This window comes from Silurus meridionalis, chromosome 11, assembly GCF_014805685.1.
Source record: "Silurus meridionalis isolate SWU-2019-XX chromosome 11, ASM1480568v1, whole genome shotgun sequence".
Lineage (NCBI taxonomy): Eukaryota > Metazoa > Chordata > Actinopteri > Siluriformes > Siluridae > Silurus > Silurus meridionalis.
Genome location: NC_060894.1, coordinates 5,553,747 through 5,572,056, shown reverse-complemented (window position 1 = coordinate 5,572,056; position 18,310 = coordinate 5,553,747). Strand labels below are relative to the sequence as shown.

Here is an 18,310-nt window from a genome sequence, read left to right as displayed (position 1 = left end):
GATCTTTCATTCTTTTTTAATTCTGTAGTCTTGATCTTAGTTAAAATGTAATTAGTATGCACATTCAAGTAAAAATATAAAAGCACTGATAATAGGTTTAGTATAAATTATTTTAAAAGTTAGAAGTTATATTTGTTTCAAGTTCTTTTTATTTATTCCAAGCGGTGAAAGGAAGAAAGTTAATTTTGATTTAGAGCCTCCAAATGTCTCGAGCCAAATCTGATTGTGCAGTTAAAATATTTCAGTCTGATAATAATAATTTGTTTTCTACAATTGAAAGAACATTCTTTTAAATATGAGTGAAACTTATCATTGTGCTGTTGTAAATTAGTCCAGTATGTACAAAACAATTTTGTATAGATTACAATATAACAATTATGGCTCTAATGAGGGAAGCCCTCCACTGTCTTCAACTAAAAAAAAAAAGATTTAGCAATTTCAGATGTGAATGACAAATCTCTAGCGAAAAATTAACCAAATATGAACCTATGTTAGTTTTGCTTTTGCAGAACACATGGCTGTCATATCAGATTATCAACCCTACTGATCTAAATATTTTTACTATTGGTATCTATAGTGAAGAGATAACTGCTCAGAGGGGCATTACTGAATCTGACAGCATGAGTAAGAATCTTGTTATCTCACTGAAAGGCAACAGACAATTCTACCTCTCTCTGCTACCTTTTCTGTACATTTACTTATTTCTGATAATCTTGCTGAAGTTCCAGACATTTAAAACATGATTTATAAGGAGGGCAATTCGAAACTTACTTTTTATATAATCATTGCATCAATTTTAATCTCCACATTCTTTCTGACTTTCATTATTCTGATGCTGGTTGTGTCACAGAGGAAAGCCCATATATAAGCTTAAGCATAAGAAATATTTACCCATCAACACGAGAGTTTTTTGTTAAAAATTCTGTGGTAATTCCTGGCCAAAGATTTTTTTTTAGTGTTTTAGTCAGAATTCAGTCAGTTCGTTTCGCCATTTAATTTGATTACTATTCATTAATATGGAAACAATCTAGTTTCAGTCCAAATGATTTTTTTTTAAACAAGACAAATGAATGTTTGACAGGGAAATGTTACAAGACAAGAATAGTATCTGTTTTGCAATATAAACCACTAATGTGCAGTTTTCTAAAGATACTCAGAGGGTCGCTCTTTACCAACAGACAAAAATTATTTAAGCTCTCCACCCATTTCATGATCTGTTCCAGTTTTCTCCTGACACCGGAGTGACACTGATGCAAAGGATTTTCTTTATTTTTGCCAGTTGATCAAAGATTAACTTAACAACTAAACCTTTTTGCATCAAGTAAATTATTATTGTGGACGTTGCAGAATGGAAAGAAAAACGTGTGTCATGTCGACGTTTATTTTGGCTTGTATTTGTATTTTCATTCACGCTGTCCGTGCGGATTTGAGCTACACATTTCCGGAAGAAACGAAGCAACAATATGTTATCGGGAATATAGCAAAGGATCTCGGACTTGACGTAAAACGATTGTCTGCTCGTAAATCTCGTATTGAGAGAGAAGGCAACACTAAACGGTACTGCGACATTAATTTGAGAAGTGGAAATTTGGTCGTGGCGGAAACAATAGACCGAGAGGAGCTCTGTGGGTCGAAGATTTCTTGCATTGTTCATTACGAGCTGGTTTTGGAAAATCCTCTTGAAGTACATCGCATTTCATTGCAGATTGACGATGTAAACGACAACGCGCCGAGATTTCCTAACGATCGGATTACATTTAACATGATGGAATCTGCCATTAAAGGAAAACGTTTCCCTTTGGATGAAGCTCACGACTCTGACATAGGCCAAAATGCGGTTCAAGGATATTCCCTTGAAAGAAATGATCATTTTGTTTTGTCAGTTGAAGAAAACGCGGACGGGGGAAAATATGCTGAACTGATTTTGGATAAAGAGCTGGATCGTGAACATACAAAGGAAATAGATTTAATATTTACTGCTATTGATGGAGGGACTCCACAGAGGTCTGGTACTGCACTTATTCACATAAATGTTCTTGATGTTAATGACAATAACCCGGTTTTTAGTCAGTCTGTGTATAAGGTTACTCTGGCTGAAAACGCACCGTTGGGTGCAGAAGTAGTTACAGTGAGCGCTACAGACGCTGATGAGGGCGAGAACGGGGAGGTCAGTTATGAATTTAGTCGAATATCTGATAAGGCAGCAAAAATGTTTGTTATTGACAAGACAACTGGACATATTACAGTAAAAGCAAATATTGATTTTGAAGAGGAAACTTCTTATGAAATGAGGGTGCAGGCCAAAGATGGGTCTGGTTTAGCATCCACTGCAAAAATTATTATAGACATTACTGATGTAAATGATAATGAACCTACAATTTTTCTTAAATCACTAAATGAACACATTTCTGAGAATTCTGCTATAGGAACTGAAGTGGCAATAATTAATGTTCAGGATAACGATTCAGGAGATAATCGAAAAGTCAGATGCTCTATTCAGGAAAATGTTCCTTTTCAATTGAAACCATCTATCAAAAACTATTTTTCTTTGGTGACCTCAAGCTTATTAGACAGAGAGAAGGAAGCAAATTATAGCATAACAATCAATGCAATTGATGGAGGCTCTCCACCTTTATTCTCATCTATATCATTACAACTTTCTATAACAGATATCAATGACAATCCACCGGTCTTTGAGCAGCTGTCATACACTGCATATGTAGCAGAAAACAATAAACCAGGAACATCTATTAGTTCTGTTATTGCAAGAGATCCAGACTGGAGACAGAATGGTTCAGTACTGTATTCTCTGGTGCCCAGTGAGATAAATAGTGTTCCACTGTCATCATTTATATCCATTAACTCAGATACTGGAGTGATCCATGCTGTGAGGTCATTTGATTATGAAAAATTCCGAGACTTTAAAGTCCTGGTTGCAGCCAGAGACAATGGTTCTCCTCCACTCAGCAGCAATGTGACTGTGAGTGTGTTCATATCGGATGAGAATGATAATGCTCCACAGATTTTATATCCTGCTTCAGAGGGAAAGTCTTTGATGACTGAGATGGTTCCAAAAGCTACGCACTCTGGCTCTCTGCTTTCCAAAGTGATCGCTGTGGATGCTGATTCTGGACAGAATGCATGGTTGTCATATCAGATCATCAAATCTACTGATCCAGGTCTTTTCACAATTGGTCTACATAGTGGTGAGATCAGGACTCAGAGGGACATTATTGAATCTGACAGCATTAAACAGAATCTTGTTATCTCAGTAAAAGATAACGGACAGCCACCTCTCTCTGCTACGTGTTCTGTATATTTACTTATTTCTGATAATCTTGCTGAAGTTCCAGAACTTAAAGACATGACTTATGAGGAGAGCAATTCCAAACTGACGTTTTATTTGATCATCGCTCTGGTTTCTGTTTCCACCTTCTTTCTGACTTTCATTATTCTGATCCTGGCTGTGAGGTTTTGCTACAGGAGAAAACCCAGACTGTTGTTTGATGGAGCAGTGGCTATTCCCAGTGCATATCTCCCTCCCAACTATGCAGAAGTGGAGGGGGCTGGAACTCTCCGCAGTTCTTACAATTATGATACATATCTAACTACAGGCTCACGCACCAGTGACTTCAAGTTCATCACATCTTACAATGACACCACGCTTACCAATAGTGGAACTCTAAGGAAGGTTCAAAATGAGACTTTAGCTGCAAGTTTGCTTATGCTTAACAATACAGCTGAGGAAGATGAGGTAAGAAAACATTATTTTTCTTGTATTCCATTATCATGTTATTTTCATACTACCCAAATTCATACTTTCAGTAAAAGCAAAATGTTCAAAGCGTCATTGTTGACTATCAATTGCAGGTGTTATTAAACCATGACTGGAAAACTGCTGTCGTTATTAATGGGAAGATCTCTTAGTGTAGCCCAGCTGTTTTTTCTATGCTCTGCTATTTTTAAATAAGCATTTATTCTGTGTAAATATTAAGTCATCTGTAATTATCCAAGTAAAGACTTTTAGCCTTTCAAATATTAGATTTATTGAATTTATTGATAATACAGGATTACTGTTTTTTTATGTCTGTGTATTTCGCAGAAATCAGGGAGTGCTGTTATACCCATCAATGTTCTAGATGCTAATGATAATCTTTTAGTATTCACTCAAACTCTATATTAAGTGGTTTTAGCTGAAAACACACCAATAGATAGATAGATAGATAGATAGATAGATAGATAGATAGATAGATAGATAGATAGATAGATAGATAGATAGATAGATAGATTTCAGCAATGAAATGCAGTTTGGCATCTACCAGAAGTGCAACAATGTAGCAATCGTGCAAATAGTGCACATAAATATGTAGTATATTTACAGCATGTGATATATATGTAAGCATATGTACAGTGAATAAATATAAAGGCTATAGCAGTGCAGAGATGTGTGGATATCATTAAGAAGTACAGATAAATGGTTCTAGGACTATGGCAATGAAGAGGAAATGTGCAGAAGTGGAAGGTTATAAGATTATGGCATTTAAGAAATGTGCAAGCTGAATAAATGAGTCTACTTTATATATACACACAAATACACACACACACACACACACACATTATATACACATATACACACACTTTATATACACATATACATGAATGTGAACATAAGTTGTCTTCTGAACAGTAAAAAATAACTCGTAGTACTCTACCTGAGAATGTTTTTGTAGGCACTGAGGTGGCCATTATAAATATTCAGCATCAATATTCAGAAGATAATCGACAAATCCATTGTGCAATTCAGATAAATAATCCTTTCCAATTAAATCCATGTATTTTTGTAGACAGAAAAAAAGTGGTTTTGCTTCACTCAACTGCAGTGTGACTGTGAATGTGTTCATATCAGACGAGAATGATGATGCTACACAGATATTATACCTTGTTCCAGAGGGAAAGTGTTTATGGACTGAAAAGCTCCAATATTCATTCTCTGTAGCTCTCTGCTTTTCAAAGTGATCGCTGTGGATGCTGACTCTAGACATAATGGGTGGCTGTCGTATCAGATTGTTAAGTCTACTGATCCGGGATTTTTTACTATTGGTTTCCATTTTGAAGAGATCAGGGCTCTGATGGACATTACTGAATCAGACAGCATGAAAAAGAGCCATGTTATCCAAGAAAAGATAATGTGGTCCATCGTTTCTCTCTGCTACCTGTTCTGTATATTTACTTATTTCTGATAGTCTTTCTGAAGTTCCAGAACTTTAAGACATGACTTTTCAGGATAGAAATTCCAACCTGACTTTTTTATCTGATCATTGCACTGGTTTCTGTCTTCACTTACTATATAATTATAGCTGTGATGTTGCCACAGAAGAAAACCCAAACTGTTGTTTGATGGAGCAGTGGCCATTTCTAGTGTGTATCTCCCTCCCAAATATGCAGAAGTGGAAAGATTTAGAAGTCATCACAGTTCTTACAATTGTGGCATGTCGCTGGTTCTAGTTGTTACTGATTAGCAGGAGCATGATTTTTGTCTTATAACCAGATCATATTTTTAATAGTAGATTTAATTATGTGAAACAGATAGCTCCTTAGCATTTTCAAATATAAGGAGGCATGTTAGAATTATTTTAGAACAAGATTCTGTTCTAAAAAGCAAAATAAATATATTCAATAAAAAGTAAAACAACTTCATTTGATGTAAAGAATAGCTTAAACAATTACTCATTTTAATTTAGTAAATGGTTTTTTGTTGTTGTTTGTTTTCTGCTTTTGCTTTAATTCATTTGGCTATTGTTGAATTACAACGTAGGATTAATTCTTTGCAAATTTAGGTCAGCCATTTCTCCTGACGAAACCCAATCAATAATAAAGTCTGCTGCAATTTAGTGACATTTAGATGACAATAGTGATGATATTTATTGTCGTTGGATAAGGAACAATGGTAGATCTAAGTCAGCAGTTGTGAGATTCAGGACCGTCTATTTGGACAGCACTTGTACCTCACAGACAATCAATTCTGCTTCCGAAGTATGTGATAATATAATTGCACTTTAAATCATGCTCCAAGAAAAAAGAAAATCACAAACATATATATTTTTTTTATGCATTATTATGCTGTGTTGTGCACGACGATACCAAATTCATATTTGCAGTAAAAACGAAATGCTCAAAGCGTCGCTGTTGACCATCTCTTGGAGCTGCTTCTAAACCATGACAGGGCAGCTGCTTTCGTTATTAAAGGGAAGATCTCTTGTTGTAGTGCAGTTGGTTTTTCTACGCTCTAATATTTGTTAAAGTAACAATTATAAATTCTGTAATATTAAGTTATCTGAAATTATACGGGTTTAGACTTTCAGCTTTTCAAATCTGGAGTGCAGGATGCTTTCAATGCCGTTGTTTTCGTTACTCATGGCACTCCTGTTCATCTTTTTTATTGCCGTCAATGGAGACTCGAGCTACACAGTTCCAGAGGAAACGAAGGCGCGGGATGTGATAGGAAATATTGCAAAGGATCTGGGAATAGATGCTGCGGAATTAAAAACACGGAAGGCCCGAATAGAAACGGAGGATAGCAGTAAGCGGTATGTTGATATTAATCTTAATACCGGAGAATTGGTCGTTGCGGAGACAATAGACCGGGAAAAGCTCTGTGGCTCGAGAATAAATTGCATCCTGAATTATGAGCTCGTTTTAGAAAACCCGCTAGAGCTACATCGCATTTCTGTAAATATTCGGGATATAAATGACAACGCGCCAATGTTTATTAAGAAGAGAATTAGCTTTGAAATCCCTGAGTCCGCTGATAAAGGGCAGCGCTTCCGTTTGGATGAAGCTCACGACTATGACATCGGACAAAACGGAGTGAAAGACTATTCGCTAGAAAAGAACAACCATTTTGTTTTGTCTGTGAAAGAAAATAAAAACGGACGGAAATACGCAGAACTTGTGCTGGATAAAGAGCTGGATCGCGAACAACAGAAAAATATTGACTTAATTCTAACCGCAGTGGATGGCGGGATTCCTCAGAGATCAGGGACTGCTGTTATACACATCACTGTGCTTGATGCTAATGATAATGTTCCAGTGTTCACACAGTCTGTATATAAAGTGGTTTTAGCTGAAAACGCACTGATAGGAACAGAAGTCGTTACTGTGAGCGCAGAAGATGCAGATGAAGGAGCAAATGGCGCAGTGACGTATGAATTCAGTCACATTGCTCATAAAGCAGCACAATTATTTACTATTCACGAATTTAGTGGACAAATTAATGTGGCTGGAGATATCGACTATGAGGAGGAAAAATATTATGAAATTGGAGTCCAGGCTAAAGATGGATCTGGTTTAGCATCGACTGCGAGTGTCATTATAGATATTAATGATGTCAATGACAATGCTCCTAAAATTGTTCTTAAATCCCTAAATAGTCCTCTACCTGAAAATGTTATTGTAGGCACTGAGGTGGCTATTATAAATGTTCAGGATAAAGATTCAGGAGATAATCGAAAGATACGTTGTGCAATTCACGGAAATGTTCCTTTTAAATTAAATCCATCGATCAAAAATTATTTTTTACTGTCAACTACAAGCATACTCGATCGAGAGATGGAAGAATATTATAACATAACAATCACTGCTAGTGATGGAGGCTCTCCGCCTTTATCCTCATACATGATCATCCATATAACTTTATCAGATATCAATGACAATCCTCCTGTATTTGAGCAGCAATCCTACACTGCATATGTAATAGAAAATAACAAACCAGGAAACTCCATTAGTGCTGTTACTGCAACAGACCCAGACTGCAGGCAGAATGGTACAGTACTGTATTCTCTGGTGCCCAGTGAGATAAACGGTGTTCCAGTTTCCTCAATGATATCCATTAACTCGGATACTGGAGTGATCTATGCTGTCAGGTCTTTTGACTATGAAAAGTTCAAAGATTTTAAAGTGCAGGTTGTAGCCAGAGACAATGGTTCTCCTCCACTCAGCAGCAATGTCACTTTGAGTGTCTTTATATCAGATGAGAATGATAATGCTCCACAGATATTATACCCTGCTGCAGAGGGAAAGACTTTAATGACAGAGATGATCCCAAAATCTGCTCTTTCTGGATCTTTGCTTTCCAAAGTGATTGCCGTGGACACTGACTCCGGACAGAATGCATGGTTGAGATATCAGATTGTCAAGTCTACTGATCCAGGACTATTCACTATTGGCCTCCATAGCGGAGAGATCAGGGCTCAGAGGGACATTACTGAATCTGACAGCATGAAACAGAATCTTGTCATCTCTGTGAAAGATAATGGACAACCTCCTCTTTCTGCTACCTGTTCTATATATTTACTTATTTCTGATAATCTTGCTGAAGTTCCAGAACTTAAAGACATAATTTATGAGGAGAGCAATTCCAAACTAACTTTCTATTTGATCATCGCTCTGGTTTCTGTCTCCACCTTCTTCTTGACTTTCATTATTGTGAGCCTGGCTTTGAGATTTTGTCACAGAAGAAAACCCAGACTGTTGTTTGATGGAGCAGTGGCCATTCCCAGTGCATATCTCCCTCCCAACTATGCAGAAGTGGAGGGAGCTGGAACTCTCCGCAGTTCTTACAATTATGACACATATCTAACTACAGGGTCACGCACCAGTGACTTCAAGTTCATCACATCTTACAATGACACCACACTTACTGCTGGAGGAACTCTGCAGAATATTAAAAATGAGACTTTAGCTGCAAGTTTGATTTCACTTAACAATACAGGAGAGGAAAATGAGGTAAGAAAACTGTTTGTACCTTTTGTCTTAAAATTTGATCAAAATATTTTGTACTGGTGTCTTTCTTACTTTTCTTTCATGTTGATCAAACTGCAACTGCGATTCTTGCCTAATATCACTTAATTAATTTGACATTTGATTCACATATACAGTAGATGCTTTGAAATCTGCACAATGTGTCATGTGTAGAGCTCACATGTACTAAAGAGCTTTTAAATTCTTACACAATTTTATTGCAATCCTTGGCACTTTTTTCCATTAATTTTTACTTTTGAGTTGTATAAGGACTTTAATAATAATAATAATAATAATAATAATAATAATAATAATAATAATAATTGAAACAATAGAAATAATTATAATACAAAAGTACAAGTGCAATTATTTCCCTTAGTTAGTTAATTATTAACCTTTTAGCTTTTTACCTTAAGATACTTTTAAAAAGTGTGGTCATTAAGCTAGTTTTATTAACTAGTTCCATTCCTAAAATATTTAAATATAAATGGTTAATTTTGGATTGTCGGTTGTAACTAATTATAAAATTACTATTATTCATTCAAATTTTTTACAAATGTATTTATGTCCATGTATTTATTTGTTTGCGTATACATTCGTTAGTTGGGTGTAAAAAAAAAATTGAGTAGAATACCGCACTGTATTACACCAGAAATCCTCAAAGCGTCGCTGTTCACCTACGGAGTAAATTGTAACGACCCTCTCGACACATTGCATGTCAGTTCCAGCTCCTTCACACATCCACACACGGTACTGTATTTAGCTGTTCAAATTCAAGGCAATTATCGAACAAACAAAAGCAATTACATTTAGAACACATTCGGTACATGTAAATGTTGCTAGAATGGACAGGAAGGTCGGATTATTCTCGATTGTCTTTGTTCTCGGATTTATTTTATTTTTTCTTCACCCTGTCCATGGAGATTTGAGCTACACGGTCCCGGAGGAAACGAAGCGTCAGTACGTGATTGGACATTTAGCAAAGGATCTTGGACTTGATGCTAAACGTTTATCTACTCGTAAAGCTCGGGTGGAGACGGACGACAGCGCGAAACGCTACTGCGACATTAATCTGAGTAGCGGAAATTTGGTCGTGGCGGAAACAATAGACCGAGAGAGACTTTGTGGGTCGAGAATTTCTTGCATTCTAAATTACGAGCTTGTGTTGGAAAATCCACTTGAAGTGCATCGCATTTCATTGCAGATAGAGGATGTAAACGATAACTCTCCCATTTTTCCCAATGAACGGATCAGTTTTGAAATTAGAGAGTCGGCTGATAAGGGCGAGCGTTTCCCTTTGGAAGAAGCTCACGACCTGGACATAGGACGTAACGCAGTTCAAGGATATTCTCTTGAAGCAAATGAACATTTTGTTTTAACAGTGAATGAGAACGCGGACGGAGGAAAATCCGCTATTTTGGTCCTGGAGAAAGAGCTCGATCGCGAAAAGCAGAATGATATTAATTTAATTCTTACCGCATTTGATGGCGGAAATCCACCGAAATCAGGGACAGCTGTTATACATGTTACTGTTCTGGATGCCAATGACAATATTCCCGTGTTTAGTGAACCTGTGTACAGAGTGAGTCTAGTTGAAAACGCGCCTGTAGGCACGGAGGTGATTACAGTCACGGCGACTGATGCTGATGAAGGATCCAACGGTGACGTCACTTATGAGCTCAGCCGTTTAACAGATAATTCGGCAAAATTATTTTCTCTTGATAAAATAAGTGGACAGATCACAGTGAGTGGGAACATCGATTATGAAGATGAAAAATATTATGAAATGAGAGTACAGGCCAAAGATGGTCCTGGTCTTGTATCATCTGCTAAAATTATTATAGACATCATTGATGTCAATGACAATGAACCTCGAATTATTCTTAAATCTTTAAACAACCCAGTGCCTGAGAACTCTGCAGCAGGCACTGAGGTGGCAATTATTAATGTACAAGATAAAGATTCAGGAGATAATCGACATGTAAATTGCTTTATTCAGAAAAATGTTCCTTTTAAATTAAATCCATCTATCAAAAACTATTATACATTAGTAACCACAAGCATGCTTGATCGAGAGAAAGAAACAGAATTCAACATAACAATCAGTGCAACTGATGGAGGTTCTCCACCTTTATCATCATCTATAACAATTCATCTTTCTGTATCAGATATCAATGACAATCCTCCTGTATTTGAGCAGCTGTCATACACTGCATATGTAATGGAAAATAATAAAGCAGGAACCACTATTACTGCTGTTACTGCAACAGACCCAGACTGGAGACAGAATGGTACAGTACTGTATTCTCTGATTCCCAGTGAGATAAACAGTGTTCCGGTGTCCTCACTTTTATCCATTAACTCAGATACTGGAGTGATCCATACTCTGAGATCATTTGACTATGAAAAGTTTAGAGACTTTAAAGTCCAGGTTGTAGCCAGAGACAATGGTTCTCCTCCACTCAGCAGCAATGTCACTGTGAGTGTGTTCATATCGGATGAGAATGATAATGCTCCACAGATATTATACCCTGCTGCAGAGGGAAAGACTTTAATGACAGAGATGGTCCCAAAATCTGCCCTCTCTGGATCTCTGCTCTCCAAAGTGATTGCTGTGGATGCTGATTCTGGACAGAATGCTTGGCTGTCATATCAGATTGTTAAATCTACTGATCCAGGACTTTTCACTATTGGTCTCTATAGTGGAGAGATCAGGGCTCAGAGGGACATTACTGAATCTGACAGCATGAAACAGAACCTTGTTATCTCAGTGAAAGATAATGGACAACCACCTCTCTCTGCTACCTGTTCTGTGTATTTACTTATTTCTGATAATCTTGCTGAAGTTCCAGAACTAAAAGACATGGCTTATGAGGAGAACAATTCCAAACTGACTTTTTATTTAATAATTGCACTGGTTTCTGTTTCCACCTTCTTCCTGACTTTCATTATTCTGATCCTGGCTGTGAGGTTTTGCCACAGGAGAAAACCAAGACTGTTGTTTGATGGAGCAGTGGCCATTCCCAGTGCATATCTCCCTCCAAACTATGCAGAAGTGGAGGGAGCTGGAACTCTCCATAGTTCTTACAATTATGATACGTATTTAACTACAGGATCACGCACCAGTGATTTCAAGTTCATCACGTCTTATAATGACACCACACTTACTGCTGGTGAAACTTTGAAAAAGGTTCCAAATGAGACTTTAGCTGCAAGTCTGATTATGCTTAACAATACAGGAGAGGAAGAGGAGGTAAGAACATATGTTTCTTTATTCTATGCTTTTTCAAAACTAATTAAAATTTTAGATAAATTCTATTTTAGCTGTGTGAAAATGTTTTTTTTCCCTTGAAAATACACAGTGAAATGTTAAAACTCGATTCCATATACTCTGGTCTATTGTCTTTAAACCCCTACAGTTCACATGAAACTATATTGACTGCTAATTAACTCTTTTAATTACTTTGATTAACTATTTTTTGGGTTGGTGTGGGTGGGGGTGGGGGGCGTGGGGGAAGCTAATTAAATTTTTACATGTATTCTGTTCAAACCTTTTATGAATTCTTCTTCTTATCTTTCTTCTTCTTCATCTTTTTTTTGGGATCCTCCTATTATGGGTTGCAACAGTGGATATATCACATGTCCCTCCTCTGCACATAACCAAACCATCTCAATCAAGTTTCTCTCACCTTTTCTACAAAACTTCCTAACTCTGCGGTGCCTCTAATAAACCGCTTCCAACTCTGTCTCCTCTCTTACTGTCAGTGGCATGGCCTCTAAACCATACAACAAGTTTTATCACACTCTCATAAACTTTTCCGTTCACCCTTGCAGATGCGATTTTATCACAAATCACACCTGGCACTTTCTCCACTTCATGTAATCTCACCTCAAACTTGAAGCTGTCTGTCATTTCTACTGCACACCCAACCCACACTGTCTTTATACCTGTCCTGCACCACCCTCACATACTTCTCTGCCATACCTGACTTCCTCCTACAATACCACAACTCCTCTCTTTACACCCTGTTGTAAGCTTTCTCTAGATCCACAAACACACTGCAACAACTTCTGATGTTCTTTATACATCTTCATCCACATTCTTACAGCAAAAATTGTTACCTCTGCTCTAAGCCTGGCTTCCACTACTCTTTCCCATTACTTCATGGAGTGACTAATCAACTTTATTCCTCTGTAGTTATGGCAGGTCTGCACATCTCCCTTATTCTTAAAAAAAAGTAAAAGCCATTCCTTCTCCATTCTTGAGGCATCCTCTAACCCCTCCTTTATTGACCTAACTTGCAGCACATCCTTCCCAGCTCGGTCCCTCTGCCTAGCCAATTGTTACAAATCCTCTATCCTTAATGTTCATTTTGTTATACAGCTTCTTATACAGACATACATCATATTTCTTTTCATATGCTTTGCCACATCCCTCTTCACATGTTGTCACATCTCCTTGTACTCCTGCCTACTTTTTTCATCTCTCTGGTGATCCCAATTCTGTTTACCCAATCTTTTTCTCCTTATGCTTTTCTGTACTTTCACCACCATGCTTCATTGTCTTATTTTCTCTTTCCAGTTGTCACACCAAAATACCTTCCTATCTCCCTTATCCCTTCTGCAGTAGTTGCCCAATCATCCAGCACCTCTTCACCACAAACTAGCTCCTCATTAAAAAATATATATATATTCACCAATGATATTTTCATCCTTTTCACAAAATCTACCAACCGCAAAATCTACCAACACATTCCTCTCCTTGAAGCCATACATACCACTTCCTCAACAACTTATTGAAGTCTGTTGCAATCATCATTCTTTCTTTCTTAGGCACACTCTTCACCACTTTATCTAACTCACTCCATAACTTTTTCTTATTGTAAATCTCAGAATCTATTTGTGGCAAAAGGGCACTGTTGAATTTTCTTATCCCCATTTATCTGGGCTTGTGCAATCCTCATGGCTGTCCGTTTTATTCATACCGGTGAAAATATTCAGTCTTGCCCTGAAGACAACAAACACATTTCCATGAGAACATCCACCTTTGCTTACATTTGCTCTGAAATATTGCATGAACTCGTTTTGAGGTATAGGCTGGTCTTAACTGTTACAGGTATAGTGCAATACTATTGTGCATCCTCTTTATTGTAGTTGGAATAACACTGGAGATGGATTTGTTTTCCCTCTTGTGTGATATGCATATATATATATATATATATATATATATATATATATATATATATATATATATATATATATATATATATAATGTATAATATCTTTGTTAAGTTTGTATTGATTCATAACTCTGTTCATTGTCAAATCTATTAATGACCTTATTGTAAGTTAGCTTTTCCTGGCATGCCACACATTCAGGTTTTTATTGGCTCCACAACCCTTAAATAATTACCATGAAGTGGTTAAAGTATGAGACTGGCAGTTATTCAGAGCTCTTATAGAAATGTGGTAATTTTGTTGTTTTTGTACATAAGAGTTGTATAATTTTCTTCTTATGAACATATTTTTAATGGTAGAACTTATAATGTGTAACAGAGAGCTCAGCATGGTTTTCAAATAGTAAAGCATGTTATACATTCTGTAAAACCGAGAGCTCAACATGTTTTTCAATATATGGTGGCATGTAATCTATTGTGCTGCCATGCATCATTATGTAGATTTCAATGAGATAAGGTCTAAAAAGCAAACAAAAATTTAACTAACTAAATTTAATGTATAACACAAACAGTTACGAAAAATCTTTTTCTTTTTTTTGTCCATTTTAATTCTATTTGACCAGTGTTAAATTAACCACTTCGGACTAATCCTATTCAAATTTTGGTTAGCCATTAATCCTGATAAAATTCATCAAAGAGAAAGAGTCTTTGACATTTAGATAACAATATTTTACTTATGATATTTCAAGTATTTGGAGAAGTAACGTGGGTAGAGCTTCTCATAACTGAGCAGTGTGAGATTCAGCACCGTGTATGTGGACAGCACCAGTACACTACAAACAACTCTGCTACGTTCATTCATGCTCCATGCAGAAAAATGAGAAAATAATATACATTTTTCTCTCGTATTTATGCAGTGTTTATTACGACGATCCAAAATTCATACTTGCAGTAAAAACCAAATGCTCAAAGCGTCGCTGTTGACCATCACTTGAAGTCGCTACTAACCCATGACTGAACATCTGCGTTCGTTATTAACAGGAACATATCTTGTTTTAGTCCAGCTGGTTTTTATACCCTCTGCTATTTTTTAAAGAAACATTTAAAAGTTATATTACGTTATAGAATTATCCGGATAAAGACGTTCAGCTTTTCAAATATGGATTTCAAGACGCTTTCAGTACCGTGGTCTTCTTTACTCATAGCACTCCTTTCCTTCATTTTTATTGCCGTCAATGGAGACTTGAGCTACACAGTACCAGAGGAAACGAAGGCACAGTATGTGATTGGAAATCCGGCAAAGGATCTCGGAATAGATGCTGCAGAATTAAAATCACGGAAGGCCCGAGTTGAAACGGAGGATAGCAGTAAGCGGTATGTTGATATTAATCTTAATACCGGAAAATTGGTCGTTGCAGAGACAATAGACCGGGAAAAGCTCTGTGACTCGAGAATGAATTGCATCCTGAATTATGAGCTCGTCTTAGAAAATCCGCTCGAGCTACATCGCATTTCTCTAAACATTCAGGATATCAATGACAACGCGCCAATGTTTATTAAGAAGAGAATTAGCTTTGAAATCCGTGAGTCCGCTGATAAAGGGCAGCGCTTCCGTTTGGATGAAGCTCACGACTATGACATCGGACAAAACGGAGTGAAAGACTATTCGCTAGAAAAGAACGACAATTTTGTTTTGTCTGTGAAAGAAAATAAAAACGGACGGAAATACGCAGAACTTGTGCTGGATAAAGAGCTGGATCGCGAACAGCAGAAAAATATCGACTTAATTCTTACCGCAGTGGATGGCGGGATTCCTCAGAGATCAGGGACTGCTGTTATACACATCACTGTGCTTGATGCTAATGATAATATTCCAGTGTTCACACAGTCTGTATATAAAGTGGTTTTAGCTGAAAACGCACTGATAGGAACAGAAGTCGTTACTGTGAGCGCAGAAGATGCAGATGAAGGAGCAAATGGCGCAGTGACGTATGAATTCAGTCACATTGCTCATAAAGCAGCACAATTATTTACTATTCACGAATTTAGTGGACAAATTAATGTGGCTGGAGATATCGACTATGAGGAGGAAAAATATTATGAAATTGGAATCCAGGCTAAAGATGGATCTGGTTTAGCATCGACTGCGAGTGTGATTATTGATATTACTGATGTCAATGACAATGCTCCTAAAATTGTTCTTAAATCTCTAAATACTCCTCTACCTGAAAATGTTATTGTAGGCACTGAGGTGGCTATTATAAATGTTCAGGATAAAGATTCAGGAGATAATCGACAGATCCGTTGTGCAGTCCAGGGAAATGTTCCTTTTCAATTAAATCCATCGATCAAAAATTATTTTTCACTGGCAACTACAAGCATACTCGATCGAGAGATGGAAGAATATTATAACATAACAATCATTGCTAGTGATGGAGGCTCTCCGCCTTTATCCTCATACATGATCATCCATATAACTTTATCAGATATCAATGACAATCCTCCTGTTTTTGAACAGCAATCCTACACTGCAAATGTAATTGAAAATAACAAACCAGGAACCTCTGTTACTTCTGTTTCTGCAACAGACCCAGACTGGAGGCAGAATGGTACAGTACTGTATTCTCTGGTGCCCAGTGAGATAAACAGTTTTCCTGTGTCCTCATATTTGTTTATTAACTCAGATACTGGAGTGATCCATGCTGTAAGGTCATTTGACTATGAAAAGTTTAGAGACTTCAAAGTCCAGATTGTAGCCAGAGACAATGGTTCTCCTCCACTCAGCACCAATGTAACTGTGAGTGTGTTCATATCAGATGAGAATGATAATGCTCCACAGATATTATACCCTGCTTCAGAAGGAAAGTCTTTAATGACTGAGATGGTTCCAAAATCTGCCCTCTCTGGATCTCTGCTCTCCAAAGTTATTTCTGTGGATGCAGACTCTGGACAGAATGCATGGTTGTCATATCAGATCATGAAGTCTACTGATCCAGGACTTTTCACTATTGGTCTCCATAGTGGAGAAATCAGGGCTCAGAGGGACATTACTGAATCTGACAGCATGAAGCAGAATCTTGTTATCTTGGTGAAAGATAATGGACAACCACCTCTCTCTGCTACGTGTTCTGTATATTTACTTATTTCTGATAATCTTGCTGAAGTCCCAGACCTTAAAGACATAACTTATGAGGAGAACAATTCCAAATTGACTTTTTATTTGATAATCGCACTGGTTTCTGTCTCCACCTTTTTCTTGACTTTCATTATTCTGATCCTGGCTGTGAGGTTTTGCCACAGGAGAAAACCCAGACTGTTGTTTGATGGAGCAGTGGCTATTCCCAGTGCATATCTCCCTCCCAACTATGCAGAAGTGGAGGGAGCTGGAACTCTCCGCAGTTCTTACAATTATGACACGTATCTAACTACAGGATCACGCACTAGTGACTTCAAGTTCATCACATCTTACAATGACACCACACTTACTGCTGGAGGAACTCTGCAGAAGGTTCAAAATGAGACTTTAGCTGCAAATTTAATTACCCTTAACACAGGAGAGGGAGACGAGGTAAGATTATTTTTTCAATTCCTTTTTATCAATGCTAAAATTCAGTGGCTATACTTTTAATGAATTAATTATGCCTGGTTGTATGGTAATTTGCTCCCTGTAAAAATTGTAAATAAGCTTAATTACTTTCACTGACCATTAATCTTTCTGTGGTTTAAAATATGACCACATTGCTTTTTTTTTTTCCACTCTATGTCTTGGTCTCTTGCTTGCTTGTCAATCAAGGGTACACCTTGCGGGTCACTTCATGCCTAACTTTGTTTATTCCCTGCATTTGTCTCTCTCTCCCACACTGACTTATGACAAATGTACCAGAATTGGTAACAATGACAATTGTTTACAGGAGGTTAAAGTGCTAGTACACATGCATATTGAAGAATATATGGAATTTTTATTTTTCGGAGCGTGTCAGTGAATTTATCCAAAAAAAAAAATGTATTTGTAAAGAAGTGGCTTTACATATATTTAGGGAAGCTTCTGATTATTCTTGCTTTTATTGATTACCTGGTAGATTCATTCCTTTTATGCAAAACATGCATATCAACATATGCATATTAACACACAAAAAAAGTTTAGCACAAGTTATGCGAACTGGTGGCTCTCCATGGTGCTGAATTATTAATTTTTTTTTACCTTCTGTCATTTGTCATTTAGGAAAGCCACACAGTGCAGCACCTTAAAGAATAATCACTTTTAGAATTTGGTCAAAGTTCTGTTTTTTATTACTTTTCTTTTTCTTATTTTTTTTTTCATTAGACATTCTGTA

The 18,310-nt window shown here is 37.0% G+C and overlaps 5 protein-coding genes and 1 pseudogene across 5 annotated transcripts in view; all 6 read left to right on the top strand.

Moving 5' to 3' along the window:
- The window catches only part of LOC124393520, a 243,501-nt gene that overhangs the window by 54,539 nt on the left and 170,652 nt on the right, over positions 1-18,310 (top strand).
- The window catches only part of LOC124393334, a 99,392-nt pseudogene that overhangs the window by 15,013 nt on the left and 66,069 nt on the right, over positions 1-18,310 (top strand).
- LOC124393332 (protocadherin gamma-A12-like) overlaps positions 1-18,310 on the top strand; it is a 94,346-nt gene that overhangs the window by 9,967 nt on the left and 66,069 nt on the right. The gene's annotated exons all lie outside the window — the stretch shown is intronic.
- Positions 1-18,310, top strand: part of LOC124393330 (protocadherin beta-16-like) — an 88,085-nt gene that overhangs the window by 3,706 nt on the left and 66,069 nt on the right. The gene's annotated exons all lie outside the window — the stretch shown is intronic.
- The window catches only part of LOC124393337 (protocadherin gamma-A12-like), a 78,119-nt gene continuing 66,069 nt past the window's right edge, over positions 6,261-18,310 (top strand). Inside the window, exon 1 of the mRNA XM_046861080.1 lies at positions 6,261-8,784. Coding sequence (XP_046717036.1) covers positions 6,385-8,784 — 2,400 coding nt within the window. The 5' untranslated portion in view covers positions 6,261-6,384. The remainder of the gene's footprint in view (positions 8,785-18,310) is intronic.
- LOC124393331 (putative protocadherin beta-18) overlaps positions 14,995-18,310 on the top strand; it is a 69,385-nt gene continuing 66,069 nt past the window's right edge. The window contains exon 1 of the mRNA XM_046861076.1: positions 14,995-17,544. Coding sequence (XP_046717032.1) covers positions 15,136-17,544 — 2,409 coding nt within the window. The 5' untranslated portion in view covers positions 14,995-15,135. The remainder of the gene's footprint in view (positions 17,545-18,310) is intronic.